The sequence below is a fragment of the Syngnathus typhle genome, linkage group LG12 (assembly GCF_033458585.1).
Source record: "Syngnathus typhle isolate RoL2023-S1 ecotype Sweden linkage group LG12, RoL_Styp_1.0, whole genome shotgun sequence".
Taxonomy (NCBI): Eukaryota; Metazoa; Chordata; class Actinopteri; order Syngnathiformes; family Syngnathidae; genus Syngnathus; species Syngnathus typhle.
The window spans coordinates 12,994,246-13,017,773 of NC_083749.1; the positions used below are offsets into that span (position 1 = coordinate 12,994,246).

A 23,528-nucleotide genomic window follows, 5' to 3' on the forward strand; every position below is an offset into this window, starting at 1 on the left:
TTATTCTAAATTGCCCTCAAGTTTTATTATGAGTGTGAACGGTTGTTTGTTTGGTCTACGTATGCCCTTTGATTGACTGCCAAACAGTTCCCAAAGTCTGCCTACTTCCCAAAGTCAGGTGGAATAGGCTCCAGTACACCTGCGACCCTTGTGAGGACAAAATGGTTTGTATAATTGAGGATGGAATGGTGTTTGCACGTTTGCATTTGTTGACTTACCAACTCATTGTGATACAGAAAGGGAAATAACAGCATTGCATAGTACAAAATAAAAAAACAAATAAAAAAAATGAGGAATATGAAAATGACTTTAGAAAGTGTGCACATGCAACGCAGTAGGAATTACAGTGCAATACGTCCGACTTCCTTTCGGCCATCAGTTCTCATCCATATCAATTATTTAAGTGCAATCTCAGGAATCTGGTTGATTCTGGTTGATTTTGGGTGAGCTAATGCTTCACACATTTCCCATTTTAGAAAAAGTCAAGATTCACCTGGGGAAAAAGTCTAAGAAATATGTTTCCCACATGACAACTTAGTTTGCATGCAAAATGAATGCCATAATATTGTGGAGTTTAAGACAATTCAACAGAAAGCCGTGGCTGCTGCAGAGTGAACATAGCCTAAGGTGTCACCATTAAAATATGTTCATTTCATAATAAACTCATGCAACAAAGGAACAGTGTCATGGTTTACAATGTAAAACTGAAGGCATAAATCACACACAATAAACACAGCCTAAAAATGCCACGGAACACTGAATATTTAATGTAACACATACAGTATCTATTATGGAACAACTGTGTCACTTTGTTCTGATAACAATTATTCCTGTTACGCTTTCATGTGTCACGTGAGGACATTGCAATTATTACGACAAGTCTTGTTGTTAAAATAGGTAATTATTCTTACTGTTAAAATGTTAACAGTAAAATTTTTAAATATTAGAATCTTTCAGTGCAAAGATAGCCATCATGTCCAGCAGTATTGCTTCAGTAAAACAAAAAGCAAAGCAAACCAAAATAAAATAAATACAACACGGGAGAACATTCTTCACCCAACAAACAAGATAGGGTACTTACATTTTTTGTAAATATGATTTGAGTGAAAGGCCGAGCTCAATCAACCAAGTCTGGTGGCAAGTCAACCAACAGGCCACACTTTCCTAATGACATAGATAATAATTCCCATTCCCACTCACCAAAAAATCAAACATTTTCACATTTAAAATACCCACAAAAATAAATTTGTAGAACATAATTCTTTCTCTATTTCTACATCTTTTGATTAATTCAAATCATTCAAACTTTAAACCGTTCATCCTTACAATGCTAAAAATTCCCATTGAAGAAACTTTCTACATTTCACCTTTAAAGTACCTACAAAAATATTAAAAGTTTAGGATTTTTGTTTTGTCTTCTACAAGGTGACATGATGGAGCACTGTCTACCTCACAGTTCAGAGGTACAGGGTTCGATTCCAGCTTTTGCATGGTCTCCCCATCACTGCGTGGGTTTCCTCCAGGTCCTCCAGTTTCTTCACCCATTACAAAAACATTTAGGGTATGCCAATTGATTACTCCAAATTGTCCGTATGTGTGATTGTGAGTGTGAATAGTTATTTGTGTACCCTGCAATTGGCTTGCAATCAGTTCAGGATGTGCCCTGCCTACCACCCAAAGACATATGGGATAGGCTCTAGAATGCTTGTGACCATTGTGAGGATAATATAATATAATACAATATAAAATATATAATATACTAATATAATATATTTCCTTTGGAATCAATATTTCTCTCATTAGCCAGGTTGTGAATCATTTTATACCGTACACTTTTGTTGAATTACTGATACTGCATCCAATGTATTATAATCAGCAGTGTCAGTGTGTGAGTGTTTGTGTGTGTGTAAATGCGTGTGTACGCCTGTTCGTGTGTGTGCATGCTTGTATGTGTACAAAATGTCATAATTAGAGAAATCAGCTTTGCATAGAATTTCCTTTGACGTCAAGAACACAATAATCAATATTTTCCCCATAATACATTATTAAATATTGGAACATTAAATGTGAAGGAAAAATGTAAATGTAACAGTAACCAGCCCATATAAAGAAACATAGCAGCCCATATAAAGATACATACACTTACATTGGCTAAAAACTGTTCTGTATGTTAAAAATAATATGCTGTACAATATTCTGTTAAAAAAAATAGGCTGACAAAATAAAGTAACTAAAAGTACAGTAATGTATGATTTGTGTACTCCATACACATATATGCATTTAAATGATGTCATCAAGAAGATGTGGAGTTCCTACCCAGTCCAATGTTCTTGGCTCAGAGGCGGCCATAATCATGCACATAAACTGCTTCCCCGTCCTCTTATCAATTGGATAAATGGTGGTAGGGGTGAATCGGAGGTTATTTTCCACAAACTCACAGAGCTGTTGATACACTTGTGGGTATTCATGGCGTAAGAATACTCCTCGAATCCTTAACTCTCGTTGTATATTGATAAAGCATATTTCTCTGGCCTTCCTGCCTTCTTCTCCAGCTTTGTCAATATCTGTTGTTCCTGGTGGTGGAGTTAAGATCAGGGTTTCCATCTCACCCTGTTTCTTGTGGATCTTTCTGTCAGGGCTGAAAGAAGCAAGAGCAACCTTTGCATATTTTCTGACTGCTGGAGCTTGGGTCCTTGGTGAAGGCTCATCTGGCAGCTGTTCACCGACAGCAATTGATACATTCAATATGAAACATTCATTTGGGTCGTATTCTTTTCCAGCTTCTTGCAACTCTTTACAGTGCTCACCAAGGTTGTCTTTGAAACTTTCAAGCTCTCTTAGCGACAAGTATGTGGGTGACATAGGCAGACTATCCAGCCCTGCTTGTAAAAAGTTACTGGAAGACACAGTGTTAGGGAAACCAAGGAAGAGTACGCCCCTGCCTCGAGAAAGATAACCAACTTTGGCAAGACGGGAGAAGGCTTTGTGGACTTCAATAGTCTCACGACAATGTTTGATGATATGTCGACATGAGCTGCCAATTCTACCATATACACAACTCTCTTTATGAATGTCCCAGTCTTCTCTGCGGCAGTTGCGAGAGCAGTAATAAGTGTAGCAGCTGTGGCAAGATTTAAAGTAAAGGCAAGCATGAAACAGAGTTTCTGTTCTCCGGCATTTATTGTTTGAACACATCATTGTATCATCCTCATCTGGGCTCTGATCTGGAGAGCACTCATTTGGACCCTTCATTGGATCACTTGCCCCATCTAGATCTTGAAATGAATCAGGATTTAATCTTATTGAAGTTGGTTGCTTGTCAAGAGGAGGTGGTTCTTGAGCAACAGTATCCAAGTTCTTCCTCGACAGAGATACTGCTTCTTCCTCGTCAATTAGCTTCTTCAGCTGATCTAGTATGTCCTGACTCGCCCTTCGACTTGGTGGTTTGTAGTCAGTCACAAGATCAGCCAGCAGCTCATCAAGTTGTTCAAGGCTCCGCTGAAGAGAATTGTCATGTGGCTTTTCTTTGGTCGAGGCTTTAATGTCATGCTCACCTTCAGTGCCTCGAGAGTCCAGAATATCCCAGCTGGCAGACTTTCGTTCAGCTTTCCTAAGATTCCCAGTACGAAAGTCATTATCCGTAATTGTAATCTCTGGAGTTACTAACCACTGTTTACTAGTTGTGTTTTTTGATGTTGATGAAGGGCTTTGGTCAATCAAAGAGTTATCAGACATGGACAAAGCTGCATAACGTCTTGGTGAAGTGGAGAGATTGACTACCACTGGCTGTGGCTTGTCATCCAAGCCTCCTATAGGTTTCCTTGGATCAAGGTCATTATAGCTCTGATGCCGCTGAACAGAAGGGGGTTGTTCCCTTTCTACATATGAGGTGAGGATATCGTCCAATGATCTTGAGTAGGATTTGGAATCTGTGCCAATTCTTTGAGGTTCTGCAGAAGGGTTTGAATAACAAGGCATAAATACAGTCTTTTGTTGGATCCTGGTTGGAGTGACTTGGGACACATCATTTACTGGAATAGAGGAATATCCAGGACTATATGAACTATACCAGTCATCTGCGTGTGCCTGAATAATCCTCACGTTTTTTTGGTTTTCTGCATAATGGGCCCTTGCTGGTATATGGTGCTGTGGTGGCATGGCATGCGTGTCACGTGAATAATAGAACCTTGGAGGAGCAGACTGAATTTGATAAGACCTTGGCTCATTTCCATAAAAGATTCTTGTTGGCTGTGGTTGTATAATATATGGCCCTGGCTCATTTGCTTTAAACAATTGTGGATACCCTGCCAGTAAAGTGTATGGATAATGCTCAATTTCATTGTTATAAGACCTTGGACCCATAGCATGCACCATTCGACCTCTTTGATCATGTACATATTGCACTTTGGAGGTTGGTCCTTTCATACGTTGATCATGAAAATAAGAACTTGGCTGAGGGGGAACTGTGGTAACATATCTACCAGGATCCTCTTCATAAAACACTGGGATTGGCATGTTAGGACTGGAGTGACTTCTGTTTTCCATTTCATATCCAGTGGATTCCATCCCTTCGAAAGGAACTTCCATTTGGTGTTTGTACTTATTTGGCAAACTGTAGGAATTTTGAGAAGCTTGCTGACTCTCTGTAACCAATGAATCAGACGTTGGTCCTCTTGAATAGGAGAAGTGGCGCGGCACAGTCAGGCTCCTACTTACCCAATTGTGGTGCCTTTGACATTGAATGTCCATTTGAGGTGTAAGGTGTTTCTGTCCCTTATGATATAATGCTGAATCATTTGGTTTAATGTCTAACCGACATCTGACATGAGGGCTGGTTGCTGGTTTATCCAGCGTAGCCTCCTCGTAAGTATTTGATAAATAATGGGCTGAAAATATATTATTATCACTCATTTGAGGCTGAAGTCCAAATAAATGAGCTCTGTTTGCTGCAGAGGAGGACTCTTTACGTGGGGATATGTCAGGTCTCCAATGAGATTCTCCTACGGTGCATCGGGACTCCCTTCCCTTCCTCCTGGAGGGTGAGGACTCACATGATATAGGGGTGAGATTAGTTTGGACTCGAGGTGCGCTTTTTGACCGAGCTCTTCGTTTTTGCTCAGGGATGATGGCAGGCTCACTGTTCATACTTGCATCCATTGGTTGAGATGTTAACCGAAAGTTGAAAATATCTGGAGCTGAAAAGCGGTACCTTTGATGGTGACCCAGGGCATTCCAGACAATATCTGGATTAGCGCCATGCCTCTCAGTCTTTTTGTGTGGGGAATTCATTGCGTATTTATAATGTTTTGGGTACTCCAGCAAGGTAGTTTCAAAGACACGGCAGCGCTGCTTATTATCCTTGCTCTTAATTTCTTCCAGTGTGCTGCAATTTAAAGAACTACATTCTTTGTAGCGTTGCAAGGATTTGCTGAGTGAAGAAATGGGGGTAATTTTTATGTCTCGATGCACACTTGATACCAATAAGTCAGGTGGTCCTGTGAGTGTCATCTTAAAATGACTCCTTTAGTTTTCGTCATTAATCTCCATGGTTGTTTCCTAGAAGAGAAAAAAAATCATGAGGACAAATTAAGATCTTTACCAAAAAGCCATGTGGGAGTGATTGAAACATTATTTTTGTGGTGTATTGGTGTGTACAGTGGAATTCCTGAATCAAGAATACATATGTGGACAAATCAACTAAGGAAACATTACTTGAACAACATTTGTATTTTCATGATTCAACATTTTTGTAAAGATTGCAACTGTCTGTCAGTGTCGTATGTTTCTGTAGGGGTGATTTGCGCCCAAGTTTTCAATAAGCAAATGAAACACAATGGCTCCTTTGCTTCTCGCAAACCACTGCATGGAATTGCAAACATTTAAAAAAATATAAGAAAGAAATGGAAAAACCTAGGTTTGGTAATAGCGGTACTGGTAATGCCAAAATGCTACACTATGAAGGCTGTTGCTCTTCTCACTAGACTATGAGGTGTCATCCAACGTTCCCTCTAATATTTCATGTATCTGGGCATACACACAAGCTCCCTGAGCAAACTGAGGACTACTGTGAGCAACATCAGGTGGCCAACCCGCGGCGGGGGGGAGGGGGGTTGAGGGTGGTAATGGGACGTCAAACGATGCGTGTTCGGTTCGCTTCCGGGGGTTAATGGGCCGTCAAACACTGCGTGTTCGCTTCGCTTCCGGGGGGGGGGGGGGGATGTTGTTTATGCGCTGGATAGATTTTCTTGTGCGCTGAAAATGTGCGGGCAGTGCGCACGCCCGCAGCTTAGAGGGAACATTGGTGTCATCCCTCTGTTAGTATCCCCCTCCCCTGCCTTGGTGGGGAGGTGGCGTAAATTAGTCTTACCATAGTATATGCACATTATCTGAGTTCCGGGAACCAATTTACCATACTTGTGATGTTTCCCATGTCAACTTATCCATGTGCTATTCCGTTTGATTATCAATGAGTTGGAAACAATACGATCAGACCAACATGTATGAAAGCAGATTTGTGCCAAAAAAAGAATCGATAAAAACGTTTTGAAGCACAAACAAAAAACACAGAACAAGAAAAACTCTTTTAAGTGTGACGAGAGAGCAACAGCAATGTGTACATATTTTATTAGGTGAGACAAACTCGTATACTTTTTCAAATGGCCACGTGATAACAGAACAGGTTATAAGGAGATGTTTTTACCTCCTCGCCTTCTCCCTTCCCGCTTTTTCCTTTCCCGCCTTTTCCTTTCCCGCCTTTTCCTTTCTTTGTCACTACGGGCGGACAGTATAAAACCTTCTGACCTGGAGGGTGGGGGCTGATGTTTTATCTGCTGTAGTGCCTCGTGTACTGACCGCCATTAAACAACCCAAGATCTTGCAAATAAAGAACCAACTGTTACTCCACATCGCCTCATGAAACCACGTGTCGGGTCAGAAAACTCAGGGTTTTGGTTGAGATGCAGTCACATTTCCCATTACCTATCCGTGGTCTAATCTGGTGACGAGGTTTGAGTTTTTCCTTGCTTTTTACGTTTTTTACTCCACTTTTGGGAGTTTACTTTTGTTGAAAGTCGCGGCAGGGATTGACGCTGCCATTTCGACCACGTCACTGTTTGGCTCTCGATCGTCGATCATTGGACACGCGGACAGACCATCCCTGCCATTTCTTCCACATTACTGTCTGGCTCCTAGCGGAGGTTTCGTGGCCGTTTGTCTACCGTCGATCATCAGACACATAAAGTATGGCTGCGGATCAAGAGATTTGTACGGCTTCGTGCACCAACTGCACCCTTCTCTTAGAGAAGTTGTCCCTGCGTGTCCGCCAGCTAGAGCAGAATAGTGTGCTAACAGTAGATGGGGCAGACAAAGACGCGGACTCCAGTCAGCTCGCTAGCCCAGTTTGCATTAGCCCCAAGTGGCTTACTAATTGCGATGAGCCAGGTAAGATACATGGCCGTCCAAAGTCATCTACTGGCCCTCGCGCCTTGGTCATAGGTGACTCTATTACCTGAAATATCACGCTTAAAAATCCAGCCACGGTAATGTGTATTCCTGGGGGCAGACATAGAAGCTAATCTTAGGGAGCTGACTCGCAATAGGCCTAGTCAACAGCGTAGTTCCAACAACACTAGCTACTCGGACATAGTGATACACATCGGCGCCAATGATGTTAGGATGAGGCAATCAGAGATCCCAAAGAAAAACAGAGCGAGGACTTGTGATCTCGCCAGAAAGCTGAGTCAGCATCGAGTATTTGTCTCTGGCCCCCTGCCTGGGAGAGGCACTGATGAGAGCGTTAGTAGATTAGTCTCCCTTAATCGATGGATGGCTGGATTCTGTAAAAAGCAGGGAGTGTATTTTATAGATAACTGGTCCTCCTTCTGGGGCTGCCCTGACCTGCTGAGGAAGGACGGCCTTCATCCTAACAGGGCTCGAAGCTTATTTTTTGCCCAAGTTGCCCTCGGGCAAGTTGGAGAAAATTTTACTTGCCCGAAACAAAATTTTACTTGCCCGAAACAAAATTTTACTTGCCCGAATTTTTTTGGAGTGGATTTTTACTTGCCCGACACGGAAACAAGCTCTGCTGGTGCGCAGGCGCAGAAGAGCCAGGGACGGGTGAGGGAGCATGCATTTAATTACGAAGCGCTTTGCCGTTATCAATGTATTGCAGACTTACACGAGAAACTAACCGCTCCCTAGAAAACAAATTGTCGGACCAGAAGCGGCAGAAGTTGCGAGAAATTATGCACAAAATCGTCTTTTTACAGCTTGAAAACATGGTATTATGGCAGGGCAAGTTCGGGCAAGTGAGGAAAAATTCTACTTGCCCGTCTGCCATCGCTACTTGCCCCGGGCAATCGGGCAATCGTTAGTTTCGAGCCCTGCCTAACCGTGAAGGGGCCTTCACTCTTCTAGGAATAAAGATTACCGTTTGAACCTCTCATGACAGGTCACTTTAGAGCAGGCCGGGGCACAGGTGACTAGACCACCTGTTAGGATGGATTTGGAGTCTGTTAAGTTAAAGTTAACTAGCGCTAGGCTAGACTTCCAGCATGCACATAGCTCCTTGTGTAGACTAGAGCATCAGTTTGAATAGTGCTACAGTACACGTGTAGTAGACAAATCCAGTCACTCCACCCCGACCGGTATTGCTGATGAAATGGTGCCCGTCTGATCTAATGACAAATGCGGATAATAATCATGGGCGATTTCAATATCCACATGAATTTACCGTCAGAGCCACTTACTTCGGCGTTTCAGACTTTAACTAATACGTTTGGTTTTACGCAAGCCGTACAGGCAGCAACACATACGAATGTAAATACCTTAGATCTGGTATTATCCCGAGGACTGGCAACCTCAAATATAACAGTACTGCCATACACTACTGTTTTGTCTGATCATTACTTAATAAAATTTGAAATTTTAGTTCTTTGTCAAAGACAAGAGAGCAATCAGAATTATGGCAGCCGTAATATTAACTCCATGACTGCAACAGCTCTATCTGAGTTACTGTCGCCGGCAACTGCCATATTTCCCGCATATATCGCCTCTATTGATAATCTTACAAATGAATTCAATGCGACATTAAATGCCTTTGACTCTGTGGCACTGCTACGTCTGAAAACCCGCCGTAGATTGCCTACTCTGTGGTTCACAGATGAAACACATACGCTTAAGCAATTATGTAGAAAGCATGAGCGCAAACAGCATTTAACCAAACTTGAGGTTTTCCATCAGGCATGGCGTGACAGCCTCCTGAAATATAAAGATGCGCTTATCTTAGTAAAAACTTGTTATTTTTCGCAAGTCATTAATCTCAATAAAAACAATCCTAAATACCTATTTGATACAGTGGCAAAGCTAACACTATGCCAGCTGACCCCAATAGCTCCTTCCATTCAGCTGACGAGTTCATGAAATTTTTCGCTCGAATGATTGAATCCATTCGGGATGAGATCAAGATGACCATTCCAATCATGCAATAAACCCTCTCAAATTTTAAAACCGTGTCACTTGAAAGGCTTACACAATTGGTTAGTGCGGCTAAACAAACAACATGTTTACTGGACCTGCTCCCAGCCAAACTATTTAGAGAATTATTTCAAATTTTAGGACCGTCCGTCTTAAATATAATTAATCTGTCTGTCTCCTCTGGGATAGTGCCAATAGCCTTTAAAACCGCTATCATTAAACCGTTACTTAAGCGACCAAATCTTGACCCGCACTGTCTCAGTAATTATAGGCCAGTTTCAAACCTCCCATTCATAGCAAAACTTCTTGAAAAAGTAGTAGCGCAGCATCTTATTGATTACTTATTGGTCGCCAATAATCGATATGAAACCTTTCAGTCTGGTTTTAGAGCTAATCATTCCACTGACAGCACTTGCTAAAGTGACTAATGATTAAAGATTAGAGTCCCAATGATTGTCACACACACATCTGGGTGTGGTGAAATTTGTCCTCTGCATTTAACCCATCCCCATGTGATTTTATTCCATCCCCTGGGGGAGAGGGGAGCAGTGAGCAGCAGCGGCGCCGCGCTCGGGAATCATTTGATGATCTAACCCCCCAATTTCAACCTTTAATGCTGAGTGCCAAGCAGGGAGGAAATGGGTCCCATTTTTATAGTCTTTGGTATGACCCGGCCGGGGTTTGAACCCACAACCTTCCAATCTCAGGGCGGACACTCTACCACTAGGCCACTGAGCTGGTTCTCCTTATAGCTATGTATTCAAACACTTCATCGGTATTGTTACTACTCGCTCAGTGCTGCCTTCGACACTGTAGACTTCGATATTTTATTAGAGCGTCTTAAAAGTTGTGTTGGTATTTCAGGGTCAGCACTAGATTGGTTCTATTCCTATCTATCAGACAGGACGCACCGAGTGGTCCATGGCAATACGTCTTCTGAGCTCTATAATGTTACGTGTGGTGTCTCACAGGGATCGGTACTTGGACCAATTCAATTTAATATTTATATGATTCCGCTTGGGAACATAATACGTAAATATAATATTAGTTTTCAATGTTACGCGGATGACACCCAATTACCGTTTTTTTCCGTGTATAATGCGCGAAATTTAGCTAATTTATTGTCCTAAAATTTGGGGTGCGCATTATACATGGGTACAATTTTTTAAAAAAAATATAAATTTTTTTTTTTTTTTTTTAAGAAAATCATGGTACAACAAAACCAACAACAGGACTGACCGACAAAGACGTGGAACAAAAAGACGTATCAGACGCTTGCTCGATCACCTGCTCGTTTGCTGTCACAATGTACCCTACACAAATCCGAAACATTTGTTGCGGCTCCGAGTCACGACGAGGGGCAAGTTTTGATTTCCAAGGGTGTTTTTATTCCTCTTCAACGTCTCTCCCATACCTTTGCCTTTTTCACGTCCGCACTGATCGCGGTGGTGCCTTTATGGGCAGTCGGAGAAATCAACGGCAACAAAAAAAATTACATCCAGCCTAGTTAAGACCATACCAAAGACTATAAAAATGGGACCCATTGCCTCCCTGCGTGTGTGACGATCATTGGGACTTAAAATAAATAAATACATTTTTTTTTTTTTTTTTAAATTGGGTGCGTATTATACATGGGTACTGGCTTTTTTCCAGCATCAACATGCCATTTTTAGGGTGCGTATTATACATGGGGGCGCATTATACACGGGAAAAAACGGTATATGTATATTGTCAAGAACGGAGTGGAAGATGGAGCAGGGTGACCACGTGCAGCTTGGAAAAGGGTTTATTGCAGGAACTTACAGACACACTCGGTAAACAGACATGACTTGCAACCAAACCAACACCAGAAGCTGAACGAGATGTGAGACAACGGGACCGGGTGACATTAGCAATGAACCGACAGGGGAGTGACACAGAGACAGGACTTAAATACAAGACTGGAAATGAGAGGCAGGTGAGAATGATCACACTGATTGAGGGAACACAGGAGGGGAGGGGCGACGCGAACAGAAACCATGGCAACCTAGCAAAACTGGGGACGAATCATGACAGTACCCCCCCCACAAGGGACGGCTCCCGACGTCCCAAAAATCCAATCCCTCACGACGGCACGCGGGGGGGGCGGGTGGGCAGAGCGCCGCACCCGGGGGGCGGCGACAAGGGGCAGAGAGCCGCACTCGGGCGGCGGCGACTAGGGAAACCACCTCACTCGGCGGCGACTTGGGGGACAGAACTGCACTCAGCGGAGGTCAGGGGCCCAGGGCCACACTCGCAGCACACACTGGGGGCCTGACGCGCAATCGGCAGGAACTTGGGGAACAGAACTGCACTCAGCGGAGGTCAGGGGCCCAGGGCCACACTCGCGGCACACACTGGGGGCCTGACGCGCAATCGGCAGGAACTTGGGGAACAGAACTGCACTCAGCGGAGGTCAGGGGCCCAGGGCCACACTCGCGGCACACACTGGGGGCCTGACGCGCAATCGGCAGGAACTTGGGGAACAGAACTGCACTCAGCGGAGGTCAGGGGCCCAGGGCTACAATCGCGGCACACACTGGGGGCCTGACGCGCAATTGGCAGCAACTTGAGGAACAGAACTGCACTCAGCGGAGGTCAGGGGCCCAGGGCTACAATCGCGGCACGTACTGGGGGCCTGACGCGCAATTGGCAGCAACTTTGGGGGACATGAACCGCACTCGGGCGGCGACTTGGGGGACATGAACCGCACTCGGGCGGCGACTGGGGAAACAGAACCGCAAACGGCGGCAACTCAGGGACAGAAAAGCAAACGATGGCATCTCAGGGACAGAACCGCGCTCGGTGGAAACTCGGGGACCGGAACCGTGCTCGGCGGAAACTTGAAAAGTCAGAACCGCAATTGGTGGCAGTTTGAAGTCCGGACCGCATTCAGCGGCAATTGGAAGGCGGTGCTGTGCGCAGCGGCAAGAGTCAGCCGCACTGCCCACGCCTCCGAAGACCGACTGGATGACGGCCGCTGGATCCGCGCCGCCTGGATTTGTGGCGGCCGCAGCATCCGCGCCGTCGGGACAGGGTCGGGGGTCGGCCGCTGGACCCACGCCGCCTGGATTTGTGGCGGCCGTAGCATCCGCGCCGACGGGACAGGGTCGGGGGTCGGCCGCTGGATCCACGCCGCCTGGATTTGTGGCGGCCGTAGCATCCGCGCCGACGGGACAGGGTCGGTGGTCGGCCGCTGGATCCACGCCGCCTGGATTTGTGGCGGCCGTAGCATCCGCGCCGACCGGACAGGGTCGGGGGTCGGCCGCTGGATCCACGCCACCTGGATTTGTGGTGGCCGTGGCATCCGCGCCGACGAGGCTTGGCTTGGCTCGGCTTGGCTTGGGTTTGGTTTCTTGGGCTTGGCTTTGCTTTGCTTGGCTTGGCTCGGCTTGGCGTTGGTTTCTTGGGCTTGGGTTGGCTTGGCATGACGTTGGTTTCTTGGGCTTGGCTTGGCTTTGGTTTCTTGGGCTTGGCTTGGCTTGGCTTTGGTTTCTCGGGCTTGGCTTGGCTTTGGTTTCGTGGGCTTGGCTAGGCTTTGGTTTCCTGGCTTTGGCTTGGCTTGGCTTGGATTTGGTTTCTTGGGCTCGGCTTGGCTTGGGTTTCTTGGGCTTGGCTTGGCTGCTTGGCGTGGCTTGGTTGCTTGGCGTGGCTTGGTTGCTTGGCGTGGCTTGGTTTCTTGGCTTGGTTTGGTTGCTTGGCGTGGCTTGGTTGCTTGGCGTGGCTTGGTGGCTTGGCGTGGCTTGGTTGCTTACCGTGGCTTGGTTGCTTGGCTTGGCTTGGCTTGGCTGACGGAAGCTGGTGGTAGAGGGGGGTCCAAGCGCTGATCGCTGTGTGGTCGGTTCATTCTGTCAAGAACGGAGTGGAAGATGGAGCAGGGCGACCACGTGCAGCTTGGAAAAGGGTTTATTGCAGGAACTTACAGACACACTCGGTAAACAGACATGACTTGCAACCAAACCAACACCAGAAGCTGAACGAGATGTGAGACAACGGGACCGGGTGACATTAGCAATGAACCGACAGGGGAGTGACACAGAGACAGGACTTAAATACAAGACTGGAAATGAGAGGCAGGTGAGAATGATCACACTGATTGAGGGAACACAGGAGGGGAGGGGCGACGCGAACAGAAACCATGGCAACCTAGCAAAACTGGGGACGAATCATGACAGTATATGCCGTTATCGATGACAGATCCGCGGGACTGCTGTAATCTTGAGGTGTGCCTTGCGGAGATCAAGCAATGGATGTCTCTCAACTTCCTTTGTCTTAACCCAGATAAAACTGAGATGTTGATAATTGGTCCAGCTCGTTATCAACACTTATTTAAGGAAACCACTATAACCATAGATAACCGTACTATCACTCGATACGGTAACTGATCTCGGGGTAATATTTGACCAAACGCCCTCCTTTCAAAAGCACATTAAGAATACAACCAGAATTGCGTTTTTTCACCTTCGTAATATTGCTAAGATTTGTCCGATCCTCTTGACCGGTGATGCGGAAACTATTATATATGCGTTCATCACGTCTCACCTGGACTACTGTAATGCATTATTCTCTGTTCTTCCTAAGTCCAGCATCAAAAGTCGACAGTTACTGCAAAATGCTGCTGCAAGGCTGCTCTCACGGCCAAGAACATTTTATCACATTACCCCAATATTAGTCAACTTACATTGGCTCCCGGTCCATTTAATTTGTGACTTCAAGGTTCTTCTATTAACCTATAAATCATTGCATGGCTTAGCGCCTTCATATCTCGTCGACTTAGTTGTCATGTAACTTTCGTTCGCAAAACGCTAGTCTTTCAGTGACACAGAGGGCCAAGAAAATGTCTGAATGGTCTAGAGCAGGGGTGGGCAAACCTTTTGACTTGCGGGCCGAACTGGGTTCTAAATTTGGACCGGAGGGCCGAACCAGGAGCAGATGGATGTAGTGTTTGTGTGAAGTAATATAAACGACCTGTAAAGGTCATTGCATAAAAGGTTTTGGCCTTTAGTAGGTAGTAAAGCACGGATATTCAAAAAACGTTTTTTGAAAACAAATGCATTTATTAACCCCCTCCGTGAGTCGTCACCTTATCGTGGTGGAGGGGTTTGCGTGCCCCTATGATCCTAGGAGCCATGTTGTCTGGGGCTTCATGCCCCTGGTAGGGTCACCCATGGCAAACGGGTCCTAGGTGAGGGGCCAGACAAAGCACGGCTCAAAAAGCCCCTTATGATGAATAATATATATGAACACAGATTTTCCTCGCCCGGACGCGGGCTAACCCCTAACCCCTCTGGAGCCAGGCCTGGAGGCGGGGCTCGAAGGCGAGCGTCTGGTGGCCGGGCCTCACCACCTGTGGGAGGGGCCAAAGGGGTCAGGTGCAGTGCAAGCTGGGCGGCGGCCAAAGGCAGGGACCTTGGGGGTCTGATCCCCGGCTGCAGAAGCTGGCTCTTGGGACATGGAATGTCACCTCTCTGGCTGGGAAGGAGCCTGAGCTGGTGTGCGAGGCAGAAAAGTTCCGACTAGATATAGTCGGACTTGCCTCCACGCACAGTTTGGGTTCCGGTACAAGCCCTCTCGAGAGGGGCTGGACTCTCTTCCACTCTGGAGTTGCCCACGGTGAGAGGCGTTGAGCAGGTGTGGGTATACTTATTGCCCCCCGGCTGGGCGCCTGCACATTGGGGTTCACCCCGGTGAACGAGAGGGTAGCCTCCCTCCGCCTTCGGGTGGGGGGACGGGTCCTGACTTTTGTTTGTGTCTATGCACCAAACGGCAGCTCAGAGTACCCACCCTTCTTGGAGTCCCTGGAGGAAGTGCTGGAGAGCGCTCCTTCCGGGGACTCCATCGTTCTACTGGGTGACTTCAATGCTCACGTGGGCAATGACAGTGAGACCTGGAAGGGCGTGATTGGGAGGAACGGCCCCCCCGATCTGAACCCGAGTGGTGTTCTATTATTGGACTTCTGTGCTCGACACGGATTTTCTATAATGAACACCATGTTCAAACATAAGGGTGTCCATGTGCGCACTTGGCACCAGGACACCCCAGGCCGCAGTTCGATGATCGACTTTGTAGTCGTGTCATCGGATTTGCGGCCGCATGTTTTGGACACTCGGGCGAAGAGAGGGGCGGAGCTGTCAACTGATCACCACCTGGTGGTGGGTTGGCTCTGATGGTGGGGGAAGATGCCGGTCCGACCTGGCAGACCCAAACGCTCTGTGAGGGTCTGCTGGGAACGTCTGGCGGAATCCCCTGTCAGGAAGAGCTTCAACTCCCACCTCCGGCAGAGCTTTTCCCACGTCCCGGGGGAGGCGGGGGACATTGTGTCCGAGTGGACCTTGTTCCGCGCCTCCATTGTTGAGGCGGCCGACCGGAGCTGTGGCCGTAAGGTCATTGGTGCCTGTCGTTGCGGCAATCCCCGAACCCGCTGGTGGACACCGGCGGTAAGGGATGCCGTCAAGCTGAAGAAGGAGTCCTATCGGGCCGTTTTGGCCTGCGGGACTCCGGAGGCAGCTGACAGGTACCGAATGGCCAAGCGGAAGGCGGCTTCGGCGGTTACTGAGGCAAAAACCCGGGCGTGGGAGGAGTTTGGCGAGGCCATGGAGAATGACTTCTGGGCGGCTTCGAGGAAATTCTGGTCCACCATCCGGCGTCTCAGCAGGGGGAAGCAGTGCAACATCAACACTGTTTACAGTGGCGATGGCGTGCTGCTGACCTCGACTCGGGACGTCGTGTGTCGGTGGGGAGAATACTTCGAAGACCTCCTCAATTCCACCTACACGCCTTCCATTGTGGAAGCAGGGCCTGGGGACTCTGAGGCGGACTCTCCAATCTCTGGGGTCGAAGTCACTGGGGTAGTTAAAAAACTCCTCGGTGGCAAGGCCCCGGGGGTGGATGAGATCCGCCCGGATTTCTTAAGGGCTCTGGATGTTGTGGGGCTGTCATGGCTGACACGTCTCTACAACATCGCGTGGACATCGGGGACAGTGCCTCTTTAAGAAGGGGGACCGGAGGGTGTGTTCCAATTACAGGGGAATTATACTCCTCAGCCTCCCTGGTAAGGTCTATTCAGGAGTGCTGGAGAGGAGGGTCCGTCGGGAGGTCAAACCTCGGATTCAGGAGGAACAGTGTGGCTTTTGTCCTGGCCGTGGAACAGTGGACCAGCTCTTCACCCTCAGGAGGATCCTCGAGGGTGCATGGGAGTTCGCCCAACCAGTCCACATGTGTTTTGTGGACTTGGAGAAGGCGTTTGACCGTGTCCCTCGGGAGGTTCTGTGGGGGGTGCTTCGGGAGTACGGGGTACCGAGCCAACTGATAAGGGCGGTTCGGTCCCTGTATCACCAATGCCAGAGTTTGGTCCGCATTTCCGGCAGTAAGTCGGATTCGTTCCCAGTGAGGGTTGGCCAAGGCTGCCCTTTGTCAGCGATTCTGTTCATAATTTTTATGGACAGAATTTCTAGGCGCAGCCGAGGCGTTGAGGGTGTACGGTTTGGGGACATCAGCATTGCGTCTCTGCTTTTTGCAGACGACGTGGTGCTTTTGGCTTCTTCAGGCCGTGATCTCCAGCTCTCACTGGAGCGGTTCGCAGCCGAGTGTGAAGCGGTCGGGATGAAGGTCAGCACCTCCAAATCCGAGTCCATGGTCCTCGATCAGAAAAGGGTGGAATGCCCTCTTCGGATCAGGGACGAGATCCTGCCCCAAGTGGAGGAGTTTAAGTATCTTGGGGTCTTGTTCACGAGTGAGGGGAGGATGGAGCGCGAGATCGACAGGCGGATCGGTGCAGCGTCGGCAGTAATGCGGACTCTGTACCGGTCCGTCGTGGTGAAGAGAGAGCTGAGCCAAAAGGCAAAGCTCTCAATTTACCGGTCGATTTACGCTCCTACCCTCACCTATGGTCACGAGCTATGGGTCGTGACCGAAAGAACGAGATCCCGGATACAAGCGGCCGAAATGAGTTTTCTCCGCAGGGTGTCCGGGCTCTCCCTTAGAGATAGGGTGAGAAGTTCGGTCATCTGGGAGAGACTCGGAGTAGAGTCGCTACTCCTCCACGTTGAGAGGAGCCAGATGAGGTGGCTCGGGCACCTCCTGGACGCCTCCCTGGGGAGGTGTTTTGGGTATGTCCCACCGGTAGGAGACCCCGGGGACGACCCAGGACGCGCTGGAGAGACTATGTCACTCAGCTGGCATGGGAACGCCTTGGGATCCCCCGGGATGAGTTAGATGAAGTGGCTGGGGAGAGGGAAGTCTGGGAGTCCCTCCTGAAGCTGCTGCCCCCGCGACACGACCCCGGATAAGCGGAAGAAGATGGATGGATGGATGCACTTATTAACAGCATTAAAAAAAAAAAATCACTAAAAAACTGCTATCAGTGATTCTCATAAAATACGACACTGTTATTATGAATAACAGTCTCCATCACTTCAGTGCCTGCAGGTCAGATTAATGAAAGATGTTTATCTTATGAGATCACATGAAACGGCAAACATTCTGACCAAATATATCATCTTGAAGAATCGGTGAAAGCATACATCCAAAAGAAGTAATCAAAACGGCAACACGGTGAGGGGTATCTGAAAATCAGAGCAGAGTTTTAACTCACAAACACCTGGTAACAGAGGTGAGGAAACGGGAAACACTTCCTTAAAGTAAGCCTTAAGAACTTTACAGGTTAAGATTAGTCGCAAACAAGTGGTGCATCAATGTCCTTGAGCATCCTGCATTGTTTGAAAATGAGAATGGTCACTAGTTTCAATCCCTGCTATTTGTACAAATCATATTCAAAATGCATTTTTTTACAACAAACTTGAGAGCCTCCCCTTCATTTTCAGTGGGAACAGTGTTGTTGGTCTCCCTTTTTTGCTAGTGCGTCATAGTCTGGGGTAAAATTTGCTGTGGCAATTTTTAGGAGAGATCCGAGGTGTTGGTCCGTTTACCTAGATCTGTGACGGGTTGATGTTCATGTGGCTGAACGTCACGTCGCGTACGTCGAGTCAAATTGGCCACTCTTTTTTAAACACTCGGCACTCAGTGTCCACCGTGCTTTTCCTTGGGCGACTCATTTTAATGGAAGGATTCCAGGGGAAGGTTTGTGGGTGGCTTTAGCGTAAAACTGTATCTGAAAGCTCAGCGGGCGAATTACAAGAATGCCACGCTCTAAATTCGGCACTCATACAAATAGAGCGCGAGTTGCCATGTCCGTACTACTGAGTACGTACACGCACTTGTGAGTGTGCACCGAGCTTTCTGACACGGCTTCCGGTAGTAAATGCGCAGGTGAGCGGTTTCCCATCTACTGGGGAAACACAGTCATTGCAGGCAAAATGACCCAAAAAAATGTTTAATAATACAATTTATTCAGGGTTGGCGGGCCGGATTAAACGGTCCCGTGGGCCGGATGTGGCCCGCGGGCCATAGTTTGCCCATAACTGGTCTAGAGCATCTTCTATTCTGGCTCCAGAGCTTTGGAATGCCCTACGAATGGATATTAGAACTGCTACCTCAGTAGAAAAATTTAAGACACGTTTAAAGACACATTTCTATGATATAGAATAGAATAGATCTTTATTGTCATTGTCACACATGTATATGGCCTTTAATTAACCAGTAGTGGCCGATTCGGCTGGAGTTTTTTTTCGCTCCCTGGTGAAAACACTGGTACCAGAGACCAAGTTGTATGGAGAGGCAAGCTATATTTACAGTGGGGCAAAAAAGGTATTTAGTCAGACACCAATTGTGCAAGTTCTCCCACTCACAAGATGAGAGATGCCTCTAATTTTCATCATAGGTACACTTCAACTATGAGAGAAAAAATAAAAAACAAATCTGGAAAATTGAAATATGAACTTTGGTTATTGGCCAAATGTGATTTTCCGGATTTTTATTTTGTCTCTCAGAGTTGAAATGTACCTATGATGAAAATTACAGGCATCTCTCATCTTGTGAGAGACCTTGGACATTTGGTGGCTGACTAAATACTTTTTTTGCCACACTGTACATTATATATATATATATATATATATATATATATATATATATATATATATATATATATATATATATATATATATATATATATATATATATATATATATATATATATATATATATATATTGGAATGTCATTCGGACTAGAGAAGTGCGGTCGCATGGTGACAAAGAGAGGGAAGGTAGTCCATACAGAAGGGGTCTCACTCCCAGAAGGAACAATAACAGACATTGAGGACAGCTACAAGTACCTTGGTATCCAACAAGCAAATGGCAACCTCGATGAAGCCACAAGGAGAGGAGCCACAGCCAAATACCTACAACGAGTAAGGCAAGTCCTCAGAAGTCAGCTAAATGGCAAGAACAAGATCCGGGCAATAAACAGCTACGCCCTGCCAGTCATCAGATACCCTGCAGGAATAATAAGATGGCCAAAGGAAGAGACTCAGACCACAGATGTCAAGACACGGAAGCTCCTAACCATGCACGGAGGGTTCCACCCTAAGTCCAGCACCCTGAGACTGTACACTAGCCGTAAAGAAGGAGGCCGAGGACTACTGAGTGTGAGAGCCACTGTTCGGGATGAAACAGCCAAGATCCATGAGTACATCAAGGAAAAGGCCCGAACGGATGACGTGCTCAGTGAATGTCTCAGACAATGGCAAACAGAGGAAGAGTGGCTAGAGACACCATCATGGGAGGACAAACCCCTACATGGGATGTACCATCGGCAGATAAGTGAAGTGGCTGACATCAAGAAATCCTACCAATGGCTGGAAAAAGCTGGACTGAAGGACAGCACAGAGGCACTCATCATGGCTGCACAGGAACAGGCTCTGAACACCAGAGCAATAGAGGCCAAGATCTACCACACCAGACAAGACCCAAGGTGTAGGCTGTGCAAAGAGGCCCCTGAGACAGTCCAGCACATAACAGCAGGGTGTAAGATGCTAGCAGGGAAAGCATACATGGAACGTCATAACCAAGTGGCTGGCATAGTGTACAGGAACATCTGTGCAGAGTATGGACTGGAAGCCCCAAGGTCAAAGTGGGAAGCACCCCCTAAGGTGGCAGAGAACGGGCGAGCCAAGATCCTGTGGGACTTCCAGATCCAGACTGACAAGATGGTGATGGCGAACCAACCGGACATTGTGGTGGTAGACAAACAGCAGAAGAAGGCCGTTGTAGTGGATGTAGCAATACCGAGCGATGGCAACATCAGGAAAAAAGAACTTGAGAAGCTAGAGAAATACCAGGGCCTCAAAGAAGAGCTTGAGAAGGCCTGGAAAGTGAAGGCCTCGGTGGTGCCCGTGGTCATTGGGGCACTTGGAGCAGTGACCCCCAAACTGGAGGAGTGGCTACAGCAGATTCCAGGAACAACATCAGACATCTCAGTCCAGAAGAGTGCAGTGCTAGGAACAGCCAAAATACTGCGCAGAACCCTCAAGCTCCCAGGCCTCTGGTAGAGGACCCGAGCTTGGAGTGGAAAAAACCACCCGCGGAGGGTGAGAGGGGAATTTTTTTTTTTTTTTTTTATATATATATATATATATCCCTGCCAGAGGTGACATCCCATGTCCCTGGAGCTAATTTCTATAGCCGAAGATCGGTCCTTTTTCCATGTTGCACGCAAACATTGTGATGCAATGAGTGCGGTACAGGTTGGCTAACACTTCTTAGGTCATTACAGGCTTTATTTTTCAGGCTTTCTTAATGAATTATGATAGATTGGTGGTTTGTGGTGGAGTGAAACCAGTAACTCCGTCAGTACAATAAAGAGACTTTTTATCTCATTGATGTCACTCATTCAGTAGAGATATAGTGATTAACTTCAGGTCAGTGGGCATTTTGATGGAGCTCTTTCTTTAATGGTGCATTGAGAGTATTTTCTGAGGGGATAAACACTGTGGTGCACAGTGGTGTACCTCTGTACCATTGGTACTGAGCTACAAACATTTGTTTTCCCTTTCATTGAAACGCTTCTCCTTTGAAACTCAAGTGGTTATTTGTTGATTGGATGCTGCTGTATATTCTATATTAATCGCACACAGACAAAGAAAATGTTCAGTGTTTAAAAGAGCTCGGTTTCTCAACATAAAAATGACTTGAACATCTTACTCTATTGTTAGTTTTACAGGGCGTCCTAATGGGCAACATTTCCGTGTTATAGCGTTCTTGCAGGGTTTTCACAAGGACACTGACATTTTCGGTGCATTATAGCCTTTGTCCACATTTTGTGGCAGGGCAAATGGAGCTTTTGGAAGACACAAGCCAATAGAACCATTTCATTTTAAACTATACTTATACTTTAAACTTTTTGGTGTTGTTGCGGGTAATGTTACAGCTTGTGACTGAGCGTGAAGAAACATTCTAGAGGAGGAATACAGGAGTGAGAGTGACAGCAACAGACGGCAACTTGCCACCTTATTTTGCCGTAAATCGCTTGAGAAATAGTGACAGCGGATACAGGAGAGTGACCGATAACTCCCCACTTTGCGTTGCAATGATTTGCTTGGGAGACGCAAAAACAATTTTTGTCTACCATAAATAATACTACATATGATATCAATGTCACTCACTACAGGAATAAAGTCAGTTTTCCTCTCGCACCACAAGTGTGCTTGTGGGTTCATCTTCAGCATCCTTCTCCCTATTTAACCCGGATCCCACCTCAGCACATGTCCAAACCATCTCAATCTCACCTCTCTGATTTTGTCTCCAAACAAACCACCTGAGGTGTCCTTCTGATATGTTCATTTCTAATCCTGTCCATCATCGTCATTCCCAAAGAGAATCACAACATTTTCATCTGTGCCACCTGTGTCTTTTTGTTAGTGCCACCCTCTCTAAGACATACAACATATGTCTACAAGGCTGGTCGCACCACTGCCTTGTACTAGCGATTGTATGAAAATGATGGAATTGCATGTATGTCTCTGCATAGATCGATATGGGATGAATGGAAACATACGTTCGTACGTACATACATACATACATACATACACACACACACGCACACACACACACTCAATGTCAATTTTGGAGCATGTTCAAATAAGTCTGCAAGTCTTGAAAATATGGCATGAACATGAAGATTTATTTGACAAAATTCCCAGTTTATTCATGCATATCCGTGGCATTGGGAGGAGACTACCCGTAGCTTGACATCTGAAGAAGATGATGTCATGTGTTGAAAAGATGGGACATTTCAAACAACGTTATCACACTGAATATTAATATGGCAACAACAGCAACAACAACAGCACCACACTAGCACACAACATCCACATACAAAATGAGACGTTTTGCAAGCGTCAACTAAACGACGAATTGAGTTTTACTCAAGGCTGCATATCAAATTACGCATTATGCGGGCATGCATATGTCAAGGCTACGTGGATGACATAAACGTCAAACAGTCGCAACGGAGTGTTGGTAGAATGGTAAATGCATAATATCGTATTTCCACGCACACCAATCCTGACTGGATGTCAACATCATTCAGCAAACTCAGTGGTTCGTATCTTACCACATCAGGTCGACGACCCACTCTGAGCGTATCCATTGTTCATACGAAGGAGTAACAAAATCACGCATCAGCAAAAATGAAAAACAAGGCTTTTTGTTTCCCTCCCTCGCGACCCTCACAAGGTGAGATGGGTCTCTTGCGGATTGCTGCGCATTCTCGCTGCACCATCCGCATCTAATCTTGCCGCAACCACAACCCAGTCAGTCCCCCCCCCCCCCATTCTCCTTTTTATCGTTCAGTGCTCCTGCTGCGGTGAAAGCTTGCCTCTAGCCCTACTTTCATCAGAGCATGTGAATGCTTATTCAATTGTCCGTATTATTATTTTTTTACTTCATTTCCAATGTATACCGTGGAAATATCAAATCGTGTGTATTCTATATAGTAATTAATGCACATCATTTCTTTGTTGTGTGTTCGGTGTTCAAAGTATGTTTGCGTGTTCAGATATTTTTTCTTGCACAGCACTGATTACTTCCTCCGACACTGCATAGGTGTCAAACTCAAGACCTGGGGGCCAGATACGGCCCGC

The 23,528-nt window shown here is 46.4% G+C and overlaps 1 protein-coding gene across 1 annotated transcript; it reads right to left on the reverse strand.

The window, feature by feature from the left end:
- ajm1 (apical junction component 1 homolog) lies at positions 1-23,177 on the reverse strand. Its single transcript, XM_061294280.1, has 2 exons — positions 23,000-23,177; positions 1-5,556 (listed from the first exon to the last, which is right to left on the reverse strand). Exon 2 carries the CDS (start codon positions 5,506-5,508, stop codon positions 2,281-2,283), a length of 3,228 nt encoding a protein of 1,075 aa, XP_061150264.1. The 5' UTR covers positions 5,509-5,556; positions 23,000-23,177; the 3' UTR covers positions 1-2,280.
- Between the last annotated feature and the right edge of the window lie 351 nt (positions 23,178-23,528).

Coding starts and splice junctions, on each gene's coding strand:
- ajm1 (XM_061294280.1), bottom strand. CDS start 5,508: ATGACACTCACAGGACCACCTGACTTATTGGTATCAAGTGTGCATCGA.